General features: G+C 43.3%; 1 protein-coding gene across 1 annotated transcript in view; it reads right to left on the minus strand.

Annotated features, from left to right (window-relative positions):
• Nucleotides 1-697: 697 nt before the first annotated feature.
• SEL1L3 (SEL1L family member 3) overlaps nucleotides 698-23852 on the minus strand; it is a 100442-nt gene continuing 77287 nt past the window's right edge. Inside the window, exons 18-24 of the mRNA XM_080796119.1 lie at nucleotides 17315-17405; nucleotides 17096-17180; nucleotides 15986-16095; nucleotides 11175-11302; nucleotides 10463-10565; nucleotides 10310-10382; nucleotides 698-1847 (exon numbers count right to left, since the gene is read on the minus strand). Coding sequence (XP_080652245.1) covers nucleotides 1708-1847; nucleotides 10310-10382; nucleotides 10463-10565; nucleotides 11175-11302; nucleotides 15986-16095; nucleotides 17096-17180; nucleotides 17315-17405 — 730 coding nt within the window. The 3' untranslated portion in view covers nucleotides 698-1707. The remainder of the gene's footprint in view (nucleotides 1848-10309; nucleotides 10383-10462; nucleotides 10566-11174; nucleotides 11303-15985; nucleotides 16096-17095; nucleotides 17181-17314; nucleotides 17406-23852) is intronic.

Here is a 23852-nt window from a genome sequence, read left to right on the forward strand (position 1 = left end):
GGGGATCGAACTTATAACCCTGAGATCAAGAGTTGCATGCTCTACCAGCTGCATGGGCCAGATGCCCCTCAGACTTTTCCTTCTCATAAAAATAATAACCAACCATGTTCAGGACACCGTCTTGAGGGTTTTACCTACGTTATCTCATTTAAGCCACATGACAAGTCAGGAGAGGTGGAATTTATTACCCTTATTTTATAAACAGTAATCCAAGACCCAGAGGGCATTCATCACTCATCCAAGGTTATTGACCTCAAAAGTTACAGAACTGAAATCTGAATCCAGGGCTGTCTGACTCCAAAGTCTGGCTCTGTGGCAAGCAGGGAAGACAACCTTTGGTAATACAAGAACAGTCTACATGGTACACAGGGGAGAAAGAGCATGGACAGCAGACGTCACCCAGAACTGATATAAATACAGCCCCCACATAGCCAGAGCCTTGACATACTGTCTGGTACCATAAAGACATTGCAGGGGGCAGACTTTGAGCATGGGATCCCTGGAGGGGAGTCGCCTTCCATCTGTAAACAGTCAAGGGTTACCAGAAATAATCCCTCTCATCAGGAGGACTCTCCTTTTTATTGTTGTTGTTGTTGTTGCCTCCTTGAGCAACATGCATGCACCTTGTAGGAGGTCCATGGACTTTGTAGGAGGACAATAGTAACTACGAAAAAGAAAGCAAGCCATGTCCCAGGAGTCAACAGTATAAAAATAATTTTTATTTGCTACTGTAAATAAAGTAGTGCAAAGAGTAGTTTGGACCCACAATATTGCATTACTGATTTATTTACTACCTTAGCAGCATACAATGCACGGACAGTCTGCTCTTCCTCTTCTTCTCTCTCTCTCTCTCACACACACACACACGCACACACAACCCCCTTACACAGACTCAGGCAGGCATAAGGGTAGGGATGGAACTATGAGCTAAAGGCTTATTTCCTGCATATTCCACTGCCACCATTCTATTCTAATGGGTAATTCATGGAGAAGACTACAGGTAAATACTAAGAATTTTCTAAGTGGTATTTTATGGAGTCAATTGAAAAGGAAATGATATCCAACAATGTCATTACATGATTCGGAAGCACGATCCTAGAGAAAGTCAAGGAGAAAAATGTAAACCCATTTACAAAGCCGTTGCCTTCCCTGCATTTCCAGCCACAACCGATTTCTTTCAAGGTGCCTTAGAACAACTGGGCCTTGGAAGTCAAATTGAAATCTGCCTTTTGGACTTGGAGGAGCAGTGCTGTGGCCAACACACATCCTGAAAGATTCTCAAACTGATAGAGAGGTCACAATTTTCTGTTCTTTAATGAAAGGGAACAAATAAGTGGCTAAGGTTCTTAAAACACATCTCAGTGTATAAGGATTCAGATACGCCACAGGGCAAACCATGACCACCCCATACACACAGTCACTAGGGAGGGACTCTGCAGTGACCCAGTCAACCTCGCCAACACACCCCTGTAATCAGGATGTTCCTTGTATTTGTCTGACAACCTTCGGTTTACCCACTGCCTGTACTGGGTACTTCCTTGCAATCAGATTTGATGGGGAAAAAAAAAAAAAGACACCAAGTGCAAAATTCGCATCCAGTTGACAAGACATGTAATGTGTTTCTCAGTATAATGCCCTAGCCCCAACTTTCCAATACCAGCTGCTGTCGGGGTTCTCTCTCATTGGGAGAGACCTGGAGTACACAGTTCACTCTCGAGGCTCTGCGTTATTATGGACGGTGGGCTGGTCCTGAACAGAGGCATCTGTAGCTGGAGTCACAGCTGGACTTGTGGAGAGAGGTGTGGGGTCTGCGGAGGCCCGGGCTGGTGTCGGATGGGAACCGCTGGCTGCAGAGACACATGGACAGCAGGTGCTGAGTATTCAAACCAGTGTAATGCAGGACACACAACCACACCTAGACCTAGCAAGCCAGGGCAGATGCTTCCGGTCCAGTGGCCCTGACACTAAAAGATGAGTAACTCTACACCTGTTATCTAGGTTCCTTGGACTTTGGTGTCCCCTATAAAATGGCTGACTGGAATAGATGTTCAAGGATCTCGATGGTTCTGACGTCTTGGGATTCTAAGTTCTGGATTTATGCTGTGATGTCCAGGCAAATGTCTGCATTTAAAAAAAGAGAGAGAGAGAGAGAGAGAGAGAGGAAGAGAGAGAAAGAGAGGGAAGGAAGGAAGAAAGGAAAGGGAAGGGAAGAGAAAGGAAGGGAAAGGGAGGGAGGGAGGAAAGAAAAAGAGAGAAAGAAAGAAAGGGAAAGAGAGAAGAAGCGAGAAAGAGAGAGAGAGAGAGAGAGAAAGGGAAGGACTCTCTGGTCTATGTCTCCTCGGTCATCTCTCTTTTCCCGAAGGTGTTGACACAATGAAAACCACGAATTATACCAGCCAATCAGAAAGGAGTGCTCATTTTATTCACATTCTTACTCTCGGTGGATGAAGTATCAAGTTTGGTTTAAATTATGTTATTTAAATAAATGCCTGTAAGTCTTAGAAATCATAATGATTAGGTTTAATTATTTGCCAATCTACCTTTAGTAAGAAGGTTGAACCACTGTAACTATTAGGGAAGCTTATGAAGTTTTGTACTTTATGTCAACAGTTTTCAAAGGGCGATTTTGGTTCCCAGGGGACAGTGGGCAATGTTGGCAGATGTTGTTAGTGGTCACAGCTGGAGAGCAGGCTGCTGCTGGCGGAGTGTGGGTAGAGGCCGGGGAGGTCACAGAGATCCTACAATGCATGAGATAACCTGCCTACACCAAAGAACGATCTGGCTCCAAATATCAGTAGCTCTGAGATGGGCACACCCCGCTTTCTAGACCGAGGCTGAGAGGCACCCTGGTTCATAAGATCGTGGGATCTGGAAACTGGGCACTCTCCTTTATCAGTTATGTGACTTGGACAAATACCCTGCTCTCCTTCTGCCTTTAAAAAAATGGGGAAAATACGAGGCGCCCGGGTGGCTCCAGTCATTAAGCTTCTGCCTTCAGCTCAGGTCCTGGGATGGGGCCCCGCCTTGGGCTCCCTGCTCGGCAGGAAGCCTGCTTCTCCCTCTCCCACTCCCCCTGCTTGTGTTCCCTCTCTTGCTGTGTGTGTGTGTGTGTGTGTGTGTGTGTGTCTGTCAAATAAATAAGTAAAATTTTTGAAAAAATGGGGAAAATAAAAGTATCTACACCCATGCTGAATTGTTGCAAGGACTAAATGAGTTAATGTATACAAAGTGCCCAGAGGAGGCGGTTTGTAGACCAGTGTGACACATGGCTAACACAGTAGCCAGAGTTTGTGCAAACGACTGCTCACAGGTCTTTAACTGGGGATCTCACTCAAGCTCAGCGGTCCCCAAGTCTTAGACATGTTCAGTAGGTGGGGCTGTTTGTAAAGGTGCCCAGTGTCCATCCTGCAATGTACCAACCCTAAGAAGATGACACCACATGGACAACCTGACTTCTAGATAAACTCTTCGAGACTTCCATCTTCACAAGGCCATTCCAGAGACTTCAGAAACGAGCTCCCAAAGCCTCTGGATGTTCTGGATATGGAATTTCCTAGGAACCCCTTCTCAGAGCTACAGAATATTTTGTGGATCCGGAGATGGTTTTGAAAGAACAGGACAGTGATGGTGGTTGGTAGGATGGGGAACCAGGGTATTATATAATGATGTGATGTTTTTAGGTTAAAGCCATCACTCTGGTGGGTGATCTCACCAAGGCAGGGAGCATGAGACCCAGTGACATGGCACAAAGACTATTGGCTGGAGTCAGGAGACCTGGTCTAGGCGAGTCTCATTTATCTGCCACTAAGAGTGACTTTGGGGTAGGTACTGAGTGGCAGACATTTCAGTACTAAAATTCTTACATCTCATGGGTCTCAATGTCCACATCTGTGAACTGAAGGACTTAGATTGGATAGTGTCCGAGACCCCCTTGGGGCCTGAGATTTATGTTTCTGATGATCTCTGAGGGAGTTCACAAAGTACTAAGGCATGCATTTTTTTTTTCCCTTTCAAGCTCTGGAAAAAAAAAAAAAAAGTTTAAATCACCATGGTAACAAAATAAATCAGCAATCAGTTTTCTGATTAAAACAAAAAAGTGCCAATGTGTAAATGTAGAAGGAATGCGTAATTAGCATTGCCACCATTTAAATCTTCTCATAAGAAAGAACATAATAAAAACGCTTGATGTTTCTACAGTGAATCTGTTATTATCCACATGAGAACGCTTCCCCCTCCAACAGGGGGTTCGCAATCACTGGACAAGCCCCCCACAGCCCATCATAATTTTAAAGTGGCCTCTTTGTGTCTGTTCACCTGAAATGCGTGCTAATTTGATTACCAGCCTGGAATCAAGGTAACCAGGAAAATAAGTGTGCCGTTTCAAAAATTACAGAGCATATTCCTGAGTCAAATCGAAGTGATTTTTGTATTACCTGACACTTGGGGGAGGGGAACCATTTTCTGTACCTGAGTGAGACTAACTGAAAGCTGGCCCTAAGTGGGGTAGACCAAGGTGGGACAGACTCCAGCCCACCGGCCAGCCAGGGCTCACTGCCTCTTTTTGGATGGTTTGCAGTCTACGAATGGCTTCTCCATTTTTAAATGGTTGAAAGACTGAGCTGCCTGGTAGAACACCAGCCAGGAGACAAAAAGAAGTCCCCTTAAAGGACACAAGGGATATGCAATATTTTTCATATATTTGTCTTGGTTCTCCTGAGAGCCTGGTCAATATCTTTCAGATGCTTTAAAAAAAGAGTTTGATGTTTTAGAAAGAGTCTAACAACACAGATAAACGCACGGGCCTCTGGGAATTGTGTCTGTTACTGATTCAGCCCAAGCCGGGTAAGTACAGACGCCACTTGGTGTCGGTGTGCTTTAACTGCAAGTGGGATGCCCCCAGGGTATTAGCTGGGGTACTATTTTGTGATAGGTGAAAACATAAGAGATTCTGCTTTTCACATCTGTAGTAAAGTTTAACTGGAAACGAGCCACGCCCACTCATTTTCATGCACGCTCAATGGCCACCTTAGCCCTATAATGAAAGCCAAGTAGTTGAGATGACCCTCAAAGCTCCAAATGTTTATCATCTGGCCCTTTGCAGAAGAGGTTTGCCAATCCCTGTTGTGGACCATTGTAGGAAAGAGTTGTGCTTGCCAGGTGGCCAGATGGGAACATAAAAGGAAAGAGTATGAAGGAATATACTGGGTCAGTCCCGAGTTAATAGAATGTTTGCAAAGATGGAATCCAAGGGGAAAGGAGCGGAGAGGGGGAAGCCCCAGAAATCCTACACAATGAAAAAGATCTAGCCTACTTCATCTGGGCCTCTGGATCTAGCGGGATCCCAGGACAAGTATAAGATTCATGTCGTTTCAACATTTCTCATGAGGAAAGCTACTGGGTCAGAGCCAAGGGTGATGAGAAAAGTGAAATCTCTCCATTAAATAGCTCTGACTTGAAAGCTACTACTTTTTTCAAGAACGCCACTTTCTGAGATTTCACTGTAATTTTAGGAGCAGCCTCATTCACTGGAAATGTAGACAACAGGAAAAGAGTAGAAACAGTTTCATTAATCTTGGTCGTTATCATCCTACTCGTTTTCAAAGACCACAGCGCTAACCACTTGGGCAGAAAGAATGATTCGGCCTCACTTCTGGCTGTTTTGAATAGAACAACATTGGTTTAAGAGGTTACCTCGTCACACCCAGGGCCTGCTAGTTCAGCCAGGTCTCGCTCTATGCTGTGCATTCTACCGAGACGTCAAGTTTCTGGTAAGACTGGTAAGGCAGGACTCTTTCTGGAGGGGTACCCTCCGTTTTGTCCCCATCCTCTCTTTGCCTTCCTCCAGGCAGCCAGCCAGCCCCCATGCTTTCTCGGTCTCTGGGGGGGGACTTTTGTTTGGCAGGGACAGAAATGGAAATTGTTCTAGACGTACTTTGCTTTGGGAATTTTTTTTTTTTTTTTTCTCAAAAGCCTGAGTCCATTAAGGCAATTATGCTTGGCGGCCCCAACAGGGAGGGGAGGGGAAGAGCGCTTCAGAGACTCAGTGAGGCAGGGAGAGGAGTGTCTGGAGCCTGAGAAAGTGGCTGAGCCCGGTTCTGGGTTGTCCCGGTGGCAGCAAAGTCCTCACCGTGGCCCCTCGGCAATCTCAGGAAGAAAGCACGGGGGGACAAGACGTGAACGGCAAAGCCGATAGGACTTCTTGGTGACCAGAAGCTGCGAAGCCAGTGGACTCAGAGGGACAGAGGAGGCCCAGGGCAGTGAGCATTCTGCTATCAGGCTGGTGGTCACATGAGCGGTCCTGGCGCCACCCAAGACCCAGGGATCCTGGAACTCCCCTGGGAGGCATTGGTCTCAAGAAAGACTGAGCCGCCTGGTAGAACACCAGCCAGGAGACAAAAAGAAGTCCCCTTAAAGGACACAAGAGATATGCCATATTTTTCATGTATTTGTCTTTGTCTCTCCTGAGAGCCTGGTCAATATCTTTTAGATGCTTTAAAAAAAGAGTTTGATGTTTTAGAAAGAGTCTAATACAGAAAAACCCACGGGGCTCTGGGAATTGTGTCTGTTACTGATTCAGCCCAAGCCGGGTAAGTACAGACACCACTTGGTGTCCGTGTGCTTTAACTGCAAGTGGGATGCCCCCAGGGTATTAGCTGCCAGCTAGCGTTTGTTGAATTCTAAGCACTTTACACCCTGTTACCTGGTTATTGGCTTCTTTCAACTACAATGGCAAGTAGGTGTACTGCTATTGCTGCTACTTTACAGAAAGGGAAACTGAGGCACAGATGGGCTCCCTCCCTTGCCCAAGGTCATGCAGTGAGTGGCAGAGCCAGAACCTTGGCAGCATGACTCCCGAGCCTGTGGTATTAGCTACTGTCTCACACTGCTAGCCTTCTGAACACGGGACAATTTAGTGTGACAAACGCAGTGGAGTGTGGACTATATATCACAGAGCATGTAAACTCAGGAGGAAAAGAAAGGTAGTTGGAGCTGAAAGCAAAATGGATGGACAGTTCAATTTAGAAGTTTGGCCATAAATCATTAATTTTTAAAAACAACTGACCAGAAAAATGCAAATCGTGAAATGACAAAGATGCCTAACTTAGAGGAGAATCCTTATACAAGGCTATTTAAGGGAAGCTCCTAACTTTCCAATCTGGTCCCTCTTAACTGTCACTCAGCACCCAGACTTCATTCCTGTTCCTGCTTCCCACCAGCATCCGCTAGAGGGCACCCCTTTCCCCAGGGCAGGTCAGGAGACCTCAGGCATCAACCAGGTCATGGGCCAGGCACCCATCCCAGCAACTCTGCCCTCTGACCCTCTCTCCTGCTCTTCTGTACCTCTCTGGCTCCTGCTCTATTGCCCATGCACTGAGAGAGCACCTTCCTATTTCAAAATTTGGCTTTTTAAAAAAGATTTTTTTAAAAAAATTATTCATTGGAGAGAGAGAATGAGCAGGGGGGAGGGTCAGAGGGAGAGGCAGACTACACACTGAGCAGGGACCCGATTCAGGGGCTCGAGCCCAAGACCCTGAGATCATGACCTGAACCAAAGGCAGAAGCTTAACTGCCTGAGCCAGCCGGGTTCCCCCTGTTTCTAAGTTACCGACAAATTTGCACTTATGTTGAGGACTTTAAAAATATGAAAATAATTTACAATGTATTTTAACTCAACACTAGTTCTACCAGGGCTGGTAGGTACCACTTATAGCACGTTTGGGAAATAATGTGGAGACTTTTTTTTTTTTTTTTTTTACACTTTTAGGCCCTTCCTAGTCAAAGTGTGGTCCATGGAACTGCAACGTGGATACCACCTCAAATCTTGTTAGAAATGTGGAATCCCAGAGCCAGTCCCTGGACTCACTGAATCAGAATCCGCATTAGACAAGTTCCTGGGGTGATTCATGTGCACATTATGGTAAAGAAGTATGGGGCTAGAATTTACATACTGAAATATGTGTCATCTTATTATAATTCATTTCTTTTTATTTCTCCTTTATATTGCTATTAGGGTGCTACTTTTAAAAATATGTGTGTGGTAGGCAGGATAATTATCATTCATTTCAAGGTCCCAGAAATGTGCTATGAAATATTTTTTATTCAAGGGAACAAAGGTCAGAGACAGAATGGTAACCACTGTTTTAAAATACTGTTGATCCTTGGATAACTCAGGTTTGCACTGGATGGATCCACTTACACAAGTTTTTTGGTTTTTGTGTTATGTTTTGTTGTTTTGTGGGGTTGTTGTTGATAAACATAGGACAGCACCATGGATGGACTTTCCCCTCCTTCTGATTTTCTGAAAAACAAATTCTCTTCTCTAACTTACTTTAATGTAAGAATATAGAATGTAATATGTATAACAGACAAAATATGTGTTCACTGACTGTTTATGTTCTTGGTGAGGCTTCTGGTCAACAAGAGTCAGTAGTGTAGTTTCAGGGGAGTCAAAGTTACACGCAGAATTTTAGCCACAGGGTAGATCGGTGCCCCTAGCTACCCCCCTCCCAACCCCAGTTGCTGAAGGGTCAACTATATCACGAGTCTGAAAAAGTTTGAAATCCTGCTGCCCTCTGTCCTTCCTTGGACATCATCTTGTGATTTGGGGCAGACCCCGTCATCTGTTTGGCCTCAATCTCTTCATGTGTAAAATGAAGGGCACAGAATTAACTTAACTTTAAGAGCCTGTCCAGACTTGTCTAAGGCCAGCAACACAGAGGGAGGCATGCACAGGAAGTGAACGGGTTTGCAAAAAATGAAGAAAACGTGAGAAAGAGCAAAGGATACTCAGCAAAGGGGAAAAAGAATTATCAAAGGGTAGGAGGGACAGGGAGGCGAGAATGTGGAGAGACTGATAATGCAGACAGGAAGACAGGAAAAAGAGACGGCTTCTGATAAAAGCAATTCCACCAGCCCATGAATTTTCATGGCTACCAGCTGGCATAAAATCATAAAGACAATTTTCAGCTCCTCTAACGGAATTGCATTTGTAATAATCATAACAATATTTCTACAGAGTAAAAATGACAAAGATAATTTGAAATGGAAAACACTGACAAGATGCAAAATAAATGTGCTCTACCTGGCAACAAATTTAGGGACGGGACAGAATTTGCATGAGGAAAATTTATAAGCCAGCATATGACGGGGCATCAAATCTGGCCAAGTCTTGATGGCTCCTTGTTAACCTCCTCAGGTAAATCAGAGGGAAATGATTCTGCGCTAGCCTCTTGCAACAGAGACTTCCTTCCCACCATCAAATCTGTGGCGAGATGCACTCCTTTCGCTTTTCATTACCTGCTACATGGATAGTGGCTGAGCGTGTGTTCCAATGCCATGTCCAGTCCTAATTTTGCCCATTTGTAAATGTCCTTCTGCAGCCGTCCAAGAGGGCGGCAAACTAATTCTCCACTGACTGAGGTTTGCAACTTTGAGCACCTACTAAGTGTGAGATATCCCACACGATGCACTAAAGGCTTCCATCGTATGTCCTGACAGGGGAGACGAACACGAGTTCACATTTGCTCAGAGGGTTTTATATGTCAGGTAAATACAACGGCCGAGACTACCTGCAGTAGTCACTTTGGTAACCGTCATGTGTGTTTTTCACCGAAGCCTTCGAACATCCCTGGGAAATAGCAACTATTATAACCTCATTTTACTCTTGGAGAATTGGGAAATCGGGAAGGTGAAATAACTCGCTGTAGATCACACCACTAATGAGCAGCCAAGCCCGCTCCTCCAAGCTACGGTGGCTGCCCATCTCTCTAACGACGACCCTACGTGAGCTTGGAAAAATAACAGTGACCGGCGGAAATCACACTAAACTAACTGTCACTTCATCTTCCTCCTCAGCCCCTCCTTCTGAATCCACATGGTGGGTATTTTTACTCATTGTGAGGGCTTCTTTATCATCCCACACATTTGATTGCTTGACTGGAATAAATAGGAAGAATTCCTGCTGGAGGGGACTTCAGAAGTCAGTTCTAGGGCAATAGAGGTAGGATATTGATGTTGGATGTATTTTCAGTGGGAGAAGACATTTTTGTTCAATTTCTAAAGCTTCTTATTTAAGAAAAAATCCTTGCTTACTTTGACAAATATAGCAATAATTGGGACCTTCCATCAGCCAGAGATGATGGTACCCCCTGGGGGAGCCCACCACGCCGTGAAGGACCCATCTAACGAAAGGAAATAGCACGGTCAAAGGCATGAGGAGGGAGATCATCTCTTTTTTTTTTTTTTTTTTTTTGTAGGGAAAAAGAATCCCTCCATTTTTATCTTGCCCCAGCTTCTTAGAAATTTTTACCTGAAACAGACTGAAAATACTGCACGGTCCAGGCGATCAGTACAGACAGTAGGAAGGTTCCCAGAAAGTAGATCTGCAGAATCCGAAGCACGAGTCAGTTGGCTGATGAAGGGCAGGGACCTCGAGGGCAGGGCTGGGGGAGACGGCACCTACCAGGGCAGAGCGCAGGACGGCGCCCCAGATGAGCCGCAGGTGAAGGTAGAGCCAGGCCAGGGAACAGGGGCTGAAGGACTCCTCGCTGCTCTGGTTCCAGCACCTGCGGACAAAAAGACAGGGAATCCGGGGGGATGGGCAAACCTCGGGGACATCGCCCATGACCCGCCTTGTCAGATCCTCAATCTCCCCCTCCTGCTTTGGGGAAACAGGCACACTTGAGGTGAAAAAACAGAGACACGAAGCCCATTCTAAAGGGTTGGGGCCCACCCTGAGATTCCAGGCTTCTGGCTGGAAAAGGTCGTTCTGTCCTTAATAAAAAGCTAGTGGGTCAAGGAGGACCCCGACACGGAGCCACCAGAGCCATACTCCTGTCTGAGTGCCGGTCCAGAGTGCGGACATCAGAACCCTTCCCTATCCTACAGAAAGGCACGGTCTAATCAGACACATTATTCTTTCCATTCTCATGGAAAACCTTGGTCAGCACTTTAACTTCTGATCAAGCACATTCTGTATAGTAAGCCTCAGATGCTAAAAAAGGGAAATAGTTTGGGTCCAGCTGACGGTTCTTGAATCAGAACAAATCCTGAGCCCTTTTCATAACAACTGGTGTTACGTACGTAATAAGAGAAACCGACTTTAACCAAAAAGCGAACACCACCCACTTGGGTTCCCCCAGATTTCACAGCATTAAAGAAGGCTCCAGACTCACCTTTCATACAGTTCCTGGAGGATGGAGATGTTATTAGAATGGATAGTTGGGTCAATTTCCAAGAAATCCAAAATATGGTGTGGGATTATAGCACCTTCCTCAATGAGCAGAGCCAGGTTAAAAAAACCCTGAAAACAAGCCACAGACCAAACTCATCAACTCCTTATAATAAACCCAGACACACACCCTTCATCAGAATGTAAACTTTTACAACCTCTAGGTTGTTGTTTGGGGTTTGTTTTTTTTTTTTTAAGTCCCTCGAGCCAGATGGTTTTGTCATCTTCATTGATGGATTGTTTCCCTAAATATATGCATCTGAGAAATTTATTTGCAGGAGAACCGGGAGGCTTTCAGAAGGTGCTGTGTTCCATCTGCTCAGAAGTCAGTCAACCAGGGGAATCTGTCCTTTCCTGCTCACTCTCTCAAGACGGAACTCAGTGGAAAACGTGCCCTTGTGTCATCAACAAACCAGAATACCAAGTTGAAGGCAATGTCTATCACTTACAGATTACGCTCTGGGATACCATCAGCGTGTCAGAAATTAAACAGAATGTTCTTGTGGCCAAGGGTGCTCCTCCTGACTGGCATTCTAACGTAGAGAATCTCTCTCCTGCACAAAGTCACATACAGGGGTTTGTCTCTGCTCTCCCAGGCCAGTGCGGAAAACTTCTTCTCACAATCCTCTTGGCACAGCTCCACTCAGATACAATTCCCTACCTCTTCCTTATACACCTTGTTCTCCACCCTCAGAGGTAGGACCTGCTTTAATGGGCTGTGAAGATCTAATTTAAAAAACCAACAGAGTTAACAGCCTGACAGTAGAGGAGCTTCATAAAGAATGGGAGCTGCTACTCTATCTGGGGAGAGGCACAGTCCATCAGGAACGGAGCATGTGGCCGGACAGAGAAATCAACAAAAAATGATGTGTTACTTACCACTAGGGATTTACAAGTGAAATGGGATTGTTGCCCTTCAAAGAATTCATGGTCATGTTTTAATGACTTATATCCTCCCTTTGACCTTTCATTTCAGTTGCCACGGACAAGGGTCTCAGTGAAAATCACACCCAACAGGTTCTATATACCAGGCCTCTCATTACCATCCTATGCAATAATCATGAAAACATAACAGCAGCTAACATTTTCTGAGTGATGCTATATGTGAGGCATAGTTCTATTTACATATATATTCATTTATTTACCTAATGCTCATAACCGCAAATTGAGATAGGTACTATTAGCCTCTCTGTTTTATAGGTGAGGATGCTGGGGCACAGAGAGGTTAAGGAAGTTGCCCAAGGTAACACAGCTGGACAGGGGCAAGAGCTGAAATTCAAATGCAAGCAGACAGAACCTCAAATCTTTACCTTCATTATTCTGTCAAATAACCTCTGAATAGACGAAAGTGTTGAATCTTTGAGATGTACACAAAACACACACCTACAAACACGGAGAAAATAGACTGTTTCTCCACTCTTTAAAAGGAAGGTACTCTTAAATTTGAGTTATTAGAAGAAAAGAAAAAAAATCATTTTATGTAATTTTAATGTTTCTTGGAAAAATAGCAAAATTAAAATAAATGGGAAAATAGACTAGGGGAATATTTGTATGCAATGTAATAGCTTAAGGTCCACTATCTACTGGGCAAATGTATAAAGAACTAATTATGATTTAAATGGGGGGAAAAAAAAACCCAGTATCAGGGATGCTTTGGTGGCTCAGTCGGTTAAGTGTCTGCCTTTGGTTCAGGTCATGATTCCGGGGTCCTGGGATTGAGCCCCGCATCAGGCTCTCTGCTCAGTGGGCAGTCTGTTTCCCCCACTCCCTCTGCCACTTCCCCTGCTCCTGCTCTCCCTTTTACTCTGTTTTTTCTCTCTCACAAATAAATACATAAAATCTTTAAAAAAAAATAAAACTATCAAACCTCCAATAGATAAATAGGAAAAGAACATGAATAAAGAATCCACATAAAATATATCATGAGTAAATGATCATAAAGTCTATGTAAAAATGTGCATTGCCACTAGTAATCAAATCAATGTGACATAAAACAATAAGGAAGTTATCAGCTTATAATTATTTCATTAGAATAATTAAAAGTGAAGTCATGAAAACATCCCATGCTGACAAGGTTTCAGTTCTCTTCTCACACTCAACCATTGCTTGGTAAGGTATTCATTGGAAAACCCTTCCAGAAAGCACATCAGCCATATGCTATTATTATGTAGCCAAGAGACAGTTTCGACTGACTGACCCAGTCATACAAGCCCTCAGATTATAAAGAAATTATTCAAACGGAGATAAAAGATGGAGGTATGAACATGTCCACTAAAGCTCTTGATAGCTTTGCAAAACAACAGGAAAAGGCCTCCGCGTCTTCCTTAATAGACTATAAATCCCAAAGGCAAGAATATTGTCTATCTTTTTCTCTCCCATCCCCTCCACTAAGAAGTGTCTAAAACATGGCAGGACTGAATAAATAGGTGCTAAATCAATGAATAAATTAGCAAATGAGAATAAACATCCACCAATAAGATAAAGCTTAATAAATTACAGCCATCCACACAACAAAATACGGGGCAGAGGCTAAGAATAATCAATAATTACAGAGACCATGCAGTAAAATGCACACATCCCTGCAATATGAGAAAAGAGATGCATTTCTTAAGGGGCACAGACACTGTTGTTAACATTACAGAGATACACTTGCTTGTAGACAGCAGCTGGAGGAGGATGGGAAGACAGGAGGGAGTAAAGCCCCCACCATGGAAATGGGCTGCATCCTTTAATTTTTATTTTCTTCTAAAATTACATTTTAATGTTTGTATACCATTGTTTGTCCAAAAAATAAACATCAGAATTGAAAATAAAATAGGTCCCCTAAATTTGAGTGCCAACAGATATGATTGAAGGGAGGTTGGCTCTATACCAAGTCCTTTTAGCATCAACTTGGACTTCATTCCAGAAGAAATAATTATAGGAAGGGTCATGTCCATTGAGTGCACTCAGTGCTGAATGTCTAATAACACTCAATCCTCATCCCTATGAGCTAAATGCTATTATTAACCCCAGTTTCCAAATGAGAAAACACCAACTTGGTGATTCAGTGACTTGCCTGGTAGGAATAGCAATGAAATGGTAAAGACATGGGGGTTTAACCCAAGTAAAGAAACACTCAGATGTAGTAACAAAACAAACAAACAGACAAAAACTAAGATAGGGATGAGATTCCAACCTTTGCTCTGTAATCAAACCCTGAAGCACAACACCAGAAACCTGTTGTCTAAGAAGACATCAAGCATGGGGCACCTTGGTGGCTCAGTTAATCTTCTGCCTTTGGCTCAGGTTATAATCCCAGGGGCCTGGGTTGGAGGTATTGGGCTCCCTGCTCAGTGAGGAGTCTGCTTCTCTCTCTCCTTGTGCCCCTCCCCTTGCTTGTGCTCTCTCACTCTCTCTGCCAAATAAATAAATAAATAAAAACTTAAAAAAAAAAAAAAGAGGCATCAACCATTGTGACTTCCATTGTGAAAATGACCCTGAGAATCTCACAGGAGAATTCTGATTCGCAAGTGTCAGAGAGAGGGAACCACAGGATCGTCATGAGCTCACCACACTAATGATCATTTCGAGCAAGATCTACTAAAGGATGCTAAAACTAGTGGACAGAAATTTGAGGAGAAACAGAATACTTGCAGAGTTGCAAACGATTTCCCCAGGGTATATACAAATTAGAAAGGAAAATGTTAACTCTACAGGGGAGAAACCCAGCAGAAGCTACCTTAACCAAGTGGCTGAGATCAGCCACACCAGTAATCAGACGTACTAACGTCATGTACACCTCATATGATACACCAAGAAGGACACATCACTTCTGTGCTTTCCTTGCTCAGAATGCATAGCTTCATTCTATTCATAAGGCAGCAGAAGACAGAGCCAAATTAAGGCACAGTCTACATCATACCCAACCAGTGTTGTTCCTAAGTATCAAGGTCATGGAAGACAAACAAAGACTGAAGAATTATTATCAATTGAAGAAGATTAAAGAAATAGGACAACTAAATGTGATGTGGGAGCCTGGATGGGATCCTGGAACAGAAAAAGGACATTAGTGAAAAAAATGAGTGAAATCCAGGGGAAAGCCTCAAGTGTACCTAATGGTACTGAAGCAAGACTGACTTCTTAGTTTGATAATGGTATTGTGGTTATATGCAAGATAGTCACATTCAGGGAAACTGGGTGACTGGTATATAGCAACTCCCTGTACTCCTTTTGCAACTTTTCTATACATTTAAAAACCCTCTAAAATAAGAATTCCCCTCCCCAAAAAAGTCACCAAGATCAACTTCCTATCACTGAAGTGTTGGTCCAACTCTATGAGCAAATCACTTGTCATTTGGACCACACTTCCTATTTCTTCAGTTTCTATGGAGTGAGTTAGTTTGATGGGATCTTGTAGAAAGACTCCTGGACATGGAGCCGGCAGACGTGGCTTTAGGATCGGGCTCCTTCGCGTGATTGGTTGGCCTTGAGCAATTTATCTGATTGTAGTCTTGCTATCCTCCACTATAACTATAATGTGGTCACAATCATCTCCACCTTCATGAGATGGTTATGAAAACGGTGTGGCAACCATAGCAAGTGCTCCATAAAGGTTCCCCATTAGGGTTCATGTCCTCACAGAGCTGTGAGAATGGATGAGAAATGACTTTGTGAATGGGGAAGCAGATAAAGATGGGAGGGCTTGGGAGGACCCCAGCCAGGTCTTGCAGCCTCACAAACAGACATCACCCAGGGCCCCTTTCTGTGGGTTACCTGCGAGTCTCCATCCAGGGCTGCCTGAGCGTACATCTGCACGGACAACTCAAGGTCTTGGGACTGGTTTTGGTGGCCATAGTAGTAAAGGTCTCCCATTTTCAAATACGCTGCAGGACAGAAAGCACAGGCCCATTTGTGAAGTGGTTTTATTTGAGACCAATGTTTTAAAGGGTTGGCCCAGTCGCATGACTGAGAATTTTTCCTACCAGGACCTGAACGCACAACATCATTGTTTCCTTGGTATGTCAGGAAGTGGGGGGAGGAAAACCTTTTGTGCCAAGCACCACCATTTCTAGACACATTTTCTTGCTTTGCTGGGCAGCTCTCCCAAATGGGTCTGCGAAAATCCCAATCTGCAATCTTACAGCCCAGCTGGCCAAGATTGTTTGGGGCACTTTATTTGACATCTGAAATTTTGTTGCCTGAGTCTTATGACTGATGGGCATTTCTTTATTCTGTTTAAGCCATATATTTTATTTTTTTCCCTTGGAAAAACTTTTGCCTAATGGTGTACTTATCACTCAGTGTCTAGTCAGAAAAATAGAATCTATGTCAAGTAGTTCAAAAGATTTCAATACTGTCAGGCAAGAACTGGAACCATGGGTGTACAGCCATTGCTGGAGACACAGCCCAAAGTAGAGAGAGAAGGGGAGATATACTTGGACTTCTCATTTCCTCCCATCCAGCAATCTCCTGCTGGCACCTCCCATTGGCTGAAACCAATCAGATGCCCAAGAACACAAGAGTCTAGGAACTGTAGTTCCTGGGGATCAACCTCTCCCATACAGAGCAGAGCAGAGGAATGTGCCTGAGGGCAAAACACCAATGACTGGCCCAGAGAATCTCTCCAGAATAGCTTTCTCTTTTGAATTCTCACCAACTCTGAAGAAATGGTGGGTTCAAGCATTCAGTGGACAACAGAGGAGGAGAAGTGCATTGCTGGAGGCTGACAGCAGTTTACTCATGATCTTAATAGCAGAGATTTTTCACACTCTTTCCTAATTGTTTAGAAATATCATACTTCACACAAAGCTGTTATCTCTTCCCTGTTACTAAAGATTAAAAGCTTCCAATGCTTCAATTTAGCACCCATTTTTCTATACATACCAAATGAAGGAGCACCAATTTGAAAAACAGAGAAATTATAGTATCTCCAAACACAATTAACACCCAAGTATCTCTCGGCCAGGTCCTAAGGGGATGGAGGGGGAGAAAAAGTTAATTCATTAATATATTTCAGCCAAGTGACTGATTTTGCCTTCATAGAACCCAATTCATCATCCTTAACCTTAGAGCTTCCACTCCAAGAAGAATACATTTACTTACTGGCCTCTCCTCACAGATGTGTGCTAAATTTGTCTGTGACACTTCAATTCCAGTTTCTGCTGCTAAAACATAATACAGCAAAGCTTCGTGCCTAAAAATAGATGATTAATAATAAATTTCATACAGTGGCTCTTACTAATATTCACAGAGAGCTTTATATTCAAGCATAAGAGGGCACAAAATAAGCAGTTTTTTAAAGCCACAAAATCATGAGTTTGTTGTGTGTGTGTGTTTTAAAATAAATACTGTTGTTAAAAATACTGCTTGCACTGATTTATTTTCTATCTTAAAGGCTGAACTCACTGATAAGGTTGGAGAGCTAGTTGATGCAACAGCTACCTCTACTGGCCGAATGCTGTGTGGCATGCTGGCTGGGTTGTCTATTGCCTTCTGTCCTTGAATCCTTCCATCCCAGCTTAGAAGAGATAAGTGGCATTTAGAAAAAGCCCTGTGTGTTCGGGTCCCTGTTTTGTGAAAGGCTTCATGGGGCTTAGGATTCTGAGCAAGCTTAATTAGAGCTGAGCTTTTGTGATGCTTTAGACGTCTGGCAGAGGGGAGGGAGTTTACAAGAGGCTTGATACCAATGACCAAACACACAGAGAAAAAAAATGCTAATGCTAGTAGCTAATGATGGCAAAACAATGACAGAGGACTGTTGATCTGCTGAAAGGCTGGCACAAGATTCACAAGACAGGGTAAAAGCAAGGGTTTGGGGGAAACGGACATATTCTTATGGCCAATGCTTGTGGGAGGGCAGGTGACTCCAACCATTAAATGCAGGAAGACTTAAGAATCCACACATCATTTAGCCAACAGTTCTCCCTTGCGAAGGTTTATTCTAAAGAAGAAAGAAACGTGTGCAAAGATTCTGTGACAACAGAGTTCATGGCAGAGCTGTTTATATGAACAAAAAACACTGGAAGCAACTTAAGTATCTGAAAATCAGTGAGTAGTTAAATTACCCCAGAGTGCAGCCACATTCAGATGAGGCGATTAAAAATGATGTTGTAGAAGAGAATTCAAAAACATAGAAAGATGTTTAGCAAAATCTTCCATTCAGTTAAAAAAAAAAAAAGAGCAGGATGAGAAACAGAGCGGTTCCATTTTTGTAACACAGAAATAAAACCGAACGCACACCTTCACAAGCTCATGCAGGTGCATATAGTCAGAGAAAAAGAAAATAAAACCTAAAATTGTCTATCAAAATCCTCATAGTACTTTCCTCTAGGTAGTGAAAATTTGAGTCATTTTATTTTTTTCTTTTTACTTCTATGATTTCCTCCATTTTCTTTGTGTCACCCAGGTTATGAGTGACATTTTATTTTGACCAGATATCATTGTTCCTAAAGCTTCTTTGGCATTCTCAGGAGCTGATGTTAACTCTTTCTTGATTGTACCTCCACCCCAAAACTGGCTGGGGAAATTAGGAGAGTTGATTCTGAAATCCAGTTCTTTACACTGTTAAAGCAGCTTCTGATGGCCCATTGCCTAGGGACAGAGAGAGGTGACTGGGCATCAAATTAGGAAGGTGAGACCTTCAACTGGACACAGTGCAGGTCATGGGCCATGTAGCTGCTGAGGGAGCTGATTCTCGGCTTTCCAGACACCCAAAGCAATGGACCAATTAGCCATGACTCATGCTAAAGAGAGACAAGGCTGGCTGGGCAGCTGTCCCCTGCACTGCAAGCCAGATAACAAGCCCACAATGGCAGCCGTAAGAACAACACAAAAGATGCCCAGGTGTTTTCTTATACAGCTGGCAAAAATCATGTTTTGTGACAAGAATCTTTAGAACAGACCCCAGATGGAGGGCGTACAAAGGAGGTCTGGCCAAAAGTCCCATCCCTCTACGACAGGGACCCATTCCCAAGGTCTTAAAATTTTGCGTTTCTTTGGAACCAGTGCCTGTCTCCCCCAGGAATGGGTACAGGAAGGAGAGGGTGTAGACTTGCCAACTCAAGGTCACATGTTGGGCCAGGTCCCTCTGCTACTGTAACTGGATGGGATATGGCTCACATTATTAAAATGTAATCAAAATGACGTTTTCTTCGACAGCAGTCGGGCAGACGATTAGAATGTGTAAGGGAGGCGTGAGGCTGACACTTCCCAGAAGAACTAAGTCACTAGGACAAACTTTACAAAGACAAGATCATCTCTCCAAAGTTACTTTGGTGGTGGGGAGGGGAGGGGGGGGCAAGTTTCATAGGAAGACTTCCACTGTCCAATTATTGTATAAGCCAAGAGGAAATGTCATAGAATTTCCCAAGCATTTCCTTTGAGGAAACACTGAAATCCATCAGAAAGAGATGTCTATGAAACATCGATGTCAACAGAAGCACTGAGGGAAATCCACCTCTGTCTTCCTTCCTGCAGAAGCAATCCTCCAATGCTGTGCACTCCCACACTGCCACCATCCGCAGGGGAAGGTTAGAACTCTCAAGGCCAGACTTCCTCAGCTTATTAAGACTTCTGAGAAATGACACCTTTGCAGAAATCCTACCCACATTTAGTCTCCCAGCGATTTGTTCTTATTTAATTGTGTTTCAACAGAGAGTACCCAGAAGTATCAATTACAGATATTTCTATATATTCGTGGAAAAAACATGTACGCAGCACTTAACTGTGGGCAGGAAGCCCAAAGATAAGCCACAAAGCTGTATTGTCCTTTCCATGAATTTCTTCAAGGCTTAGGAAGCTCACCAGAGCTTCAAGCTTTATTTCCAAGGCACTAAAGTGAAGTTGTCCCCCAAGGGAGTCATTCTGACAGGGATGGGGGTGGCAGGTGGACGTGGAGAGGAGGGGATTTATGGTAAAGAACACATTTAGGGCCATATTTGCTATCCTTCCAGTTCCGCCTCAGCATATACACATAGAGAATTTTATAATGATACATCTTAATAATCAATCCTTGGGCTGCTTGCTGTGAATTGTGAATTTGAGTACCTCTGAGCAGCTTCCCAAACAATTATATGATTTTCTTTGTGCTTTTCTCTGCCAATGCATGAAGCAGCTCAAACTGAAAAGATAGAAAAAAAAAAATCCTGGGGTCCCCGTGGAACTCAGGACCCCTGGTCTCTTGCAGAAAGGTGAATCTCTTTCCACTGGAAATTGGCATGCCTACTTGTCTTGCCTCAAGCCCACCATAATCTGGCTAACCTCCTGGGTTAAATATTTGGGGCATATTTAAGACAAAGGACAATAAAACACATAGCTCACAGATAAAATACACATGGGGGAAGGCGGAGAAATGAAACATGACAGCCAGCCTCTCCTTCACTGACTTCTTCTGGTGTCCGAGGACAGCCTGAGGCATGACAATAGTATCTTCTGTATGATGCCTATACAGCAAAAAGCACTTTTTTCAATCATGCTCCTCTTTTAAACTATCCCATATAAATCTTGGAACAACACAGAAAAGCAGAAGCTCATCAAACTGACACATGTAATTTGAAAATAACGTCTAGAATGAATTCACTCACAGAAAATGAAAAAGGGGGATGGACTTGGGACATTGAGGGATGATTTAGTTCTATTACAGCAGAATAGATGATACCAAAAAAGCCCCATCATGGTGTGGGGAGGCCAACATCCCTATATTTCCTATTTAACCTCAGGGTGGGCTTCAGAGTTGGAGAATGGGAGGAAACAGAAGCACTCTGCCTCAAATATATTTTGACGAGGATTTTGTCATTATAATGGATACTAGATGTTTCTTCCTGTTGATAGAAAGAAGGCTTCGGATCCAGACTGAAACTTAATACTTAGCATCAGCATCAAGATTGGCAAGGATATAGAGAAACAAAAATGTATACGTGGTTGGCAGGCAAGTAAAATGGTAAAATCCTTAGGGAAAACAGCTGGCATTATCTTGTAAAGGTGAACACTATCTTATAAGGTGCCTGCCCAGTGACCCCACTCCTAAGTTTATATTCTAGAGAGACTTTTCCTATGTATGCCACGATATACCTAAAAAATGTTCACGGCTACATTGTTCTTAAAAACAACAAAAAAAAGGAAATGCAAACGTGTTAAAATAAGAACTGATAAGTAAAGCATGGTCAATGACAGAAATAAAAAGGAATGACCCACAGATACATGCAACAAGGGATATGAATCTCAGAAACATAATGTTAGGTTTTTTTAAAAGGCAGTTGAACTATATGTGATATGATTCTAATAATAGAAAGCTCCGACACAAGTCAAACAACTTTACTACTTAAGAATAAATCCACACAGAGCAAGACTATAAAGAAAGCAAGGGGAGATGAACAACAAGGCTCAGGGTGATGGTTAGTTCTGGGGACCAAGGGTGGGATGGGTTTAATTTGGGAGGGAAATGCAGGGGGTTTCAACTGTTCATTTTTTTTTAATATTTTATTTATTTATTTGAGAAAGAGACAGTGAGAGAGAGCATGAGCGAGGATAAGGTCAGAGGGAGAAGCAGACTCCCCATGGAGTTGGGAGCCTGATTCGGGACTCGATCCTGGGATTCCAGGATCATGACCTGAGCTGAAGGCAGTTGCTTAACCAACTGAGCCACCCAGGCACCCTGTTCATTTTCTCACATAGGGCTACAGATGTTCGTTTTATCCTTATGCCTGAGAATCTATATATATGTATCACATATCACTTCATACGTATCAACTACTGTATGATAGAAGTAGAAAAAAACAACTCAACTGGCTTATGCCACATCTCCAGTTCAAATGCTCAGCTCTTTTTACCCAGATTCTGACCCAGCATGCCCTTTCAGACTCTCCCTTCTCTTTGCCATCTAGTTAGACATCTCAGAACCCAGCTCTGTCATGTCACTACCCTCTCTTCTTAAACTATCAATAGCTCCCCACTGCCACATAAATTCAGGAAAAAGTGTATGACCTGCCATTCAAAGTCCCATAGAGCAGCACCTCTTTGCTCTTGTTATCTGTCACTCCCTTTTACAAATCTTACCTGAAGGTAAACTAGTGGCTTAAAATTTTCCAAACTCATCCAGAATTTTCCTATCTCTTTCATTTCTGCTATTCCCTTCACTAGAAATGCTGTTCCCTGCATGGTCAAGGGGTAATCTCACCCACCTCAAGGCCATGTCATCTGCTACCCCCATCATGAAGGCTGATCTAAGTCCTACAAACCAGATAGCGTCTTTTCCTTCATAGAATCCTTCATGCCCTTTATATACTGCCCCTGTGTCTTGAGTTAGGGTTGTTCCATTTGCCTTAGATCATGCACTCATTTATTTCTGAGCATTTCCCAGGTACCACCAGGTGCTGGGCCCTGGGGTACAAATCACCAGGCAATCAACAAGAGCAATCCTGATCTTAACAGGAGTAAGGAGTGAGGGAGGCCTTCTGGGCAGAGGAAACAGCAAGTTCAAAGATCCAGAGGTCCTACAGAACACAGGCCATGTGAAAAACTGCAGATAGCTCAGCATAAGAAAGAAATGAGGTGCAGCGCTTGGGTGGCTCAGTCAGTTAAGCATCTGTCTATGGCCTGGGTCATGATCCCAGGATCCTGGGGTGGAGCCCCTCAGTGGGCTCTCTGCTTAGCGGGGATCCTGCTTCTCCCTCTGCCTGCCATTCCCCCTGCTTGTGCCCTCTCCTTTTCTGTTAAATGAATAAAGTCTTCAAAAAAAAATCAATCCTGTGTTATCGCTGAATATTGTAAGAAGGACGAAAGGTCACAAAAATCTGAATTCATCTTGACCTTCCCAGCCAGTTTTTAAAATGTGCTATCTGAAATGCTTTGTGATGTTAAATTCAAAAGCAGGCAAGAAATGTAAGCTATTAATAGACACTCTATGGGAAAAATAGTGTCAAGCATCTTCGTGTGTGTGTGTGGGGGGGGGTGTTTACAGATGTGCTCCTTCTTTGGGAAAACCCACATACACACTTCAGTATTTGAATGCCCTTTCTCCCCTAAAGGGTGGGTAGTTTGGAGGATGAGAAGTAGAGAATAAATTAAATTCAAATTTGGGAGTTTTACAAACTGAAGCTCACTTGGGAGACAAGATAAAACACCAGAAAAATTATAAGGTGTATCAAGTGGAAAATAATAATTTCATTAAAATTTTTTCCCAATTGTGTGAAGTGAGGCCACAGATAATAAACTTTCACAGGATGATAATAACAAACATTCCTTTTCGTGCTGTTTTCATTGGTTTACTTCCCTGCCTCCTTTAAGATTTTCATTGACATGCTATCTGCTGATTATGCAGGCGCTATGGACCAAAGGAGAAAATAATGTTCTCTTGGACTTGTATTTTAATTTTTAATTAAGGTTCAGGTCAGAGTATGCTCTATGATAGGTCTGGTCTAATGTTTTTGAGGCAGTGGACCAATGGGATATGTGCTGATTTGCATACCCTTTTAAGTTATTACTGAAATACCCAGATCACTTAGGCAATAATCCAGCCAAGAAAAGATGGTCCAATGGAAACGTAAGACACAGTGGCAGGGCTGGCAGAAGAAAACAGAAAGATGGAATCAGGTGGAGTCTGTAGTTTGGAAAGATGTGCCCTTATTTGTAAAATCAAGGCACA

The sequence above is a fragment of the Martes martes genome (assembly GCF_963455335.1).
Source record: "Martes martes genome assembly, chromosome: 2".
NCBI classification, from domain to species: domain Eukaryota; kingdom Metazoa; phylum Chordata; class Mammalia; order Carnivora; family Mustelidae; genus Martes; species Martes martes.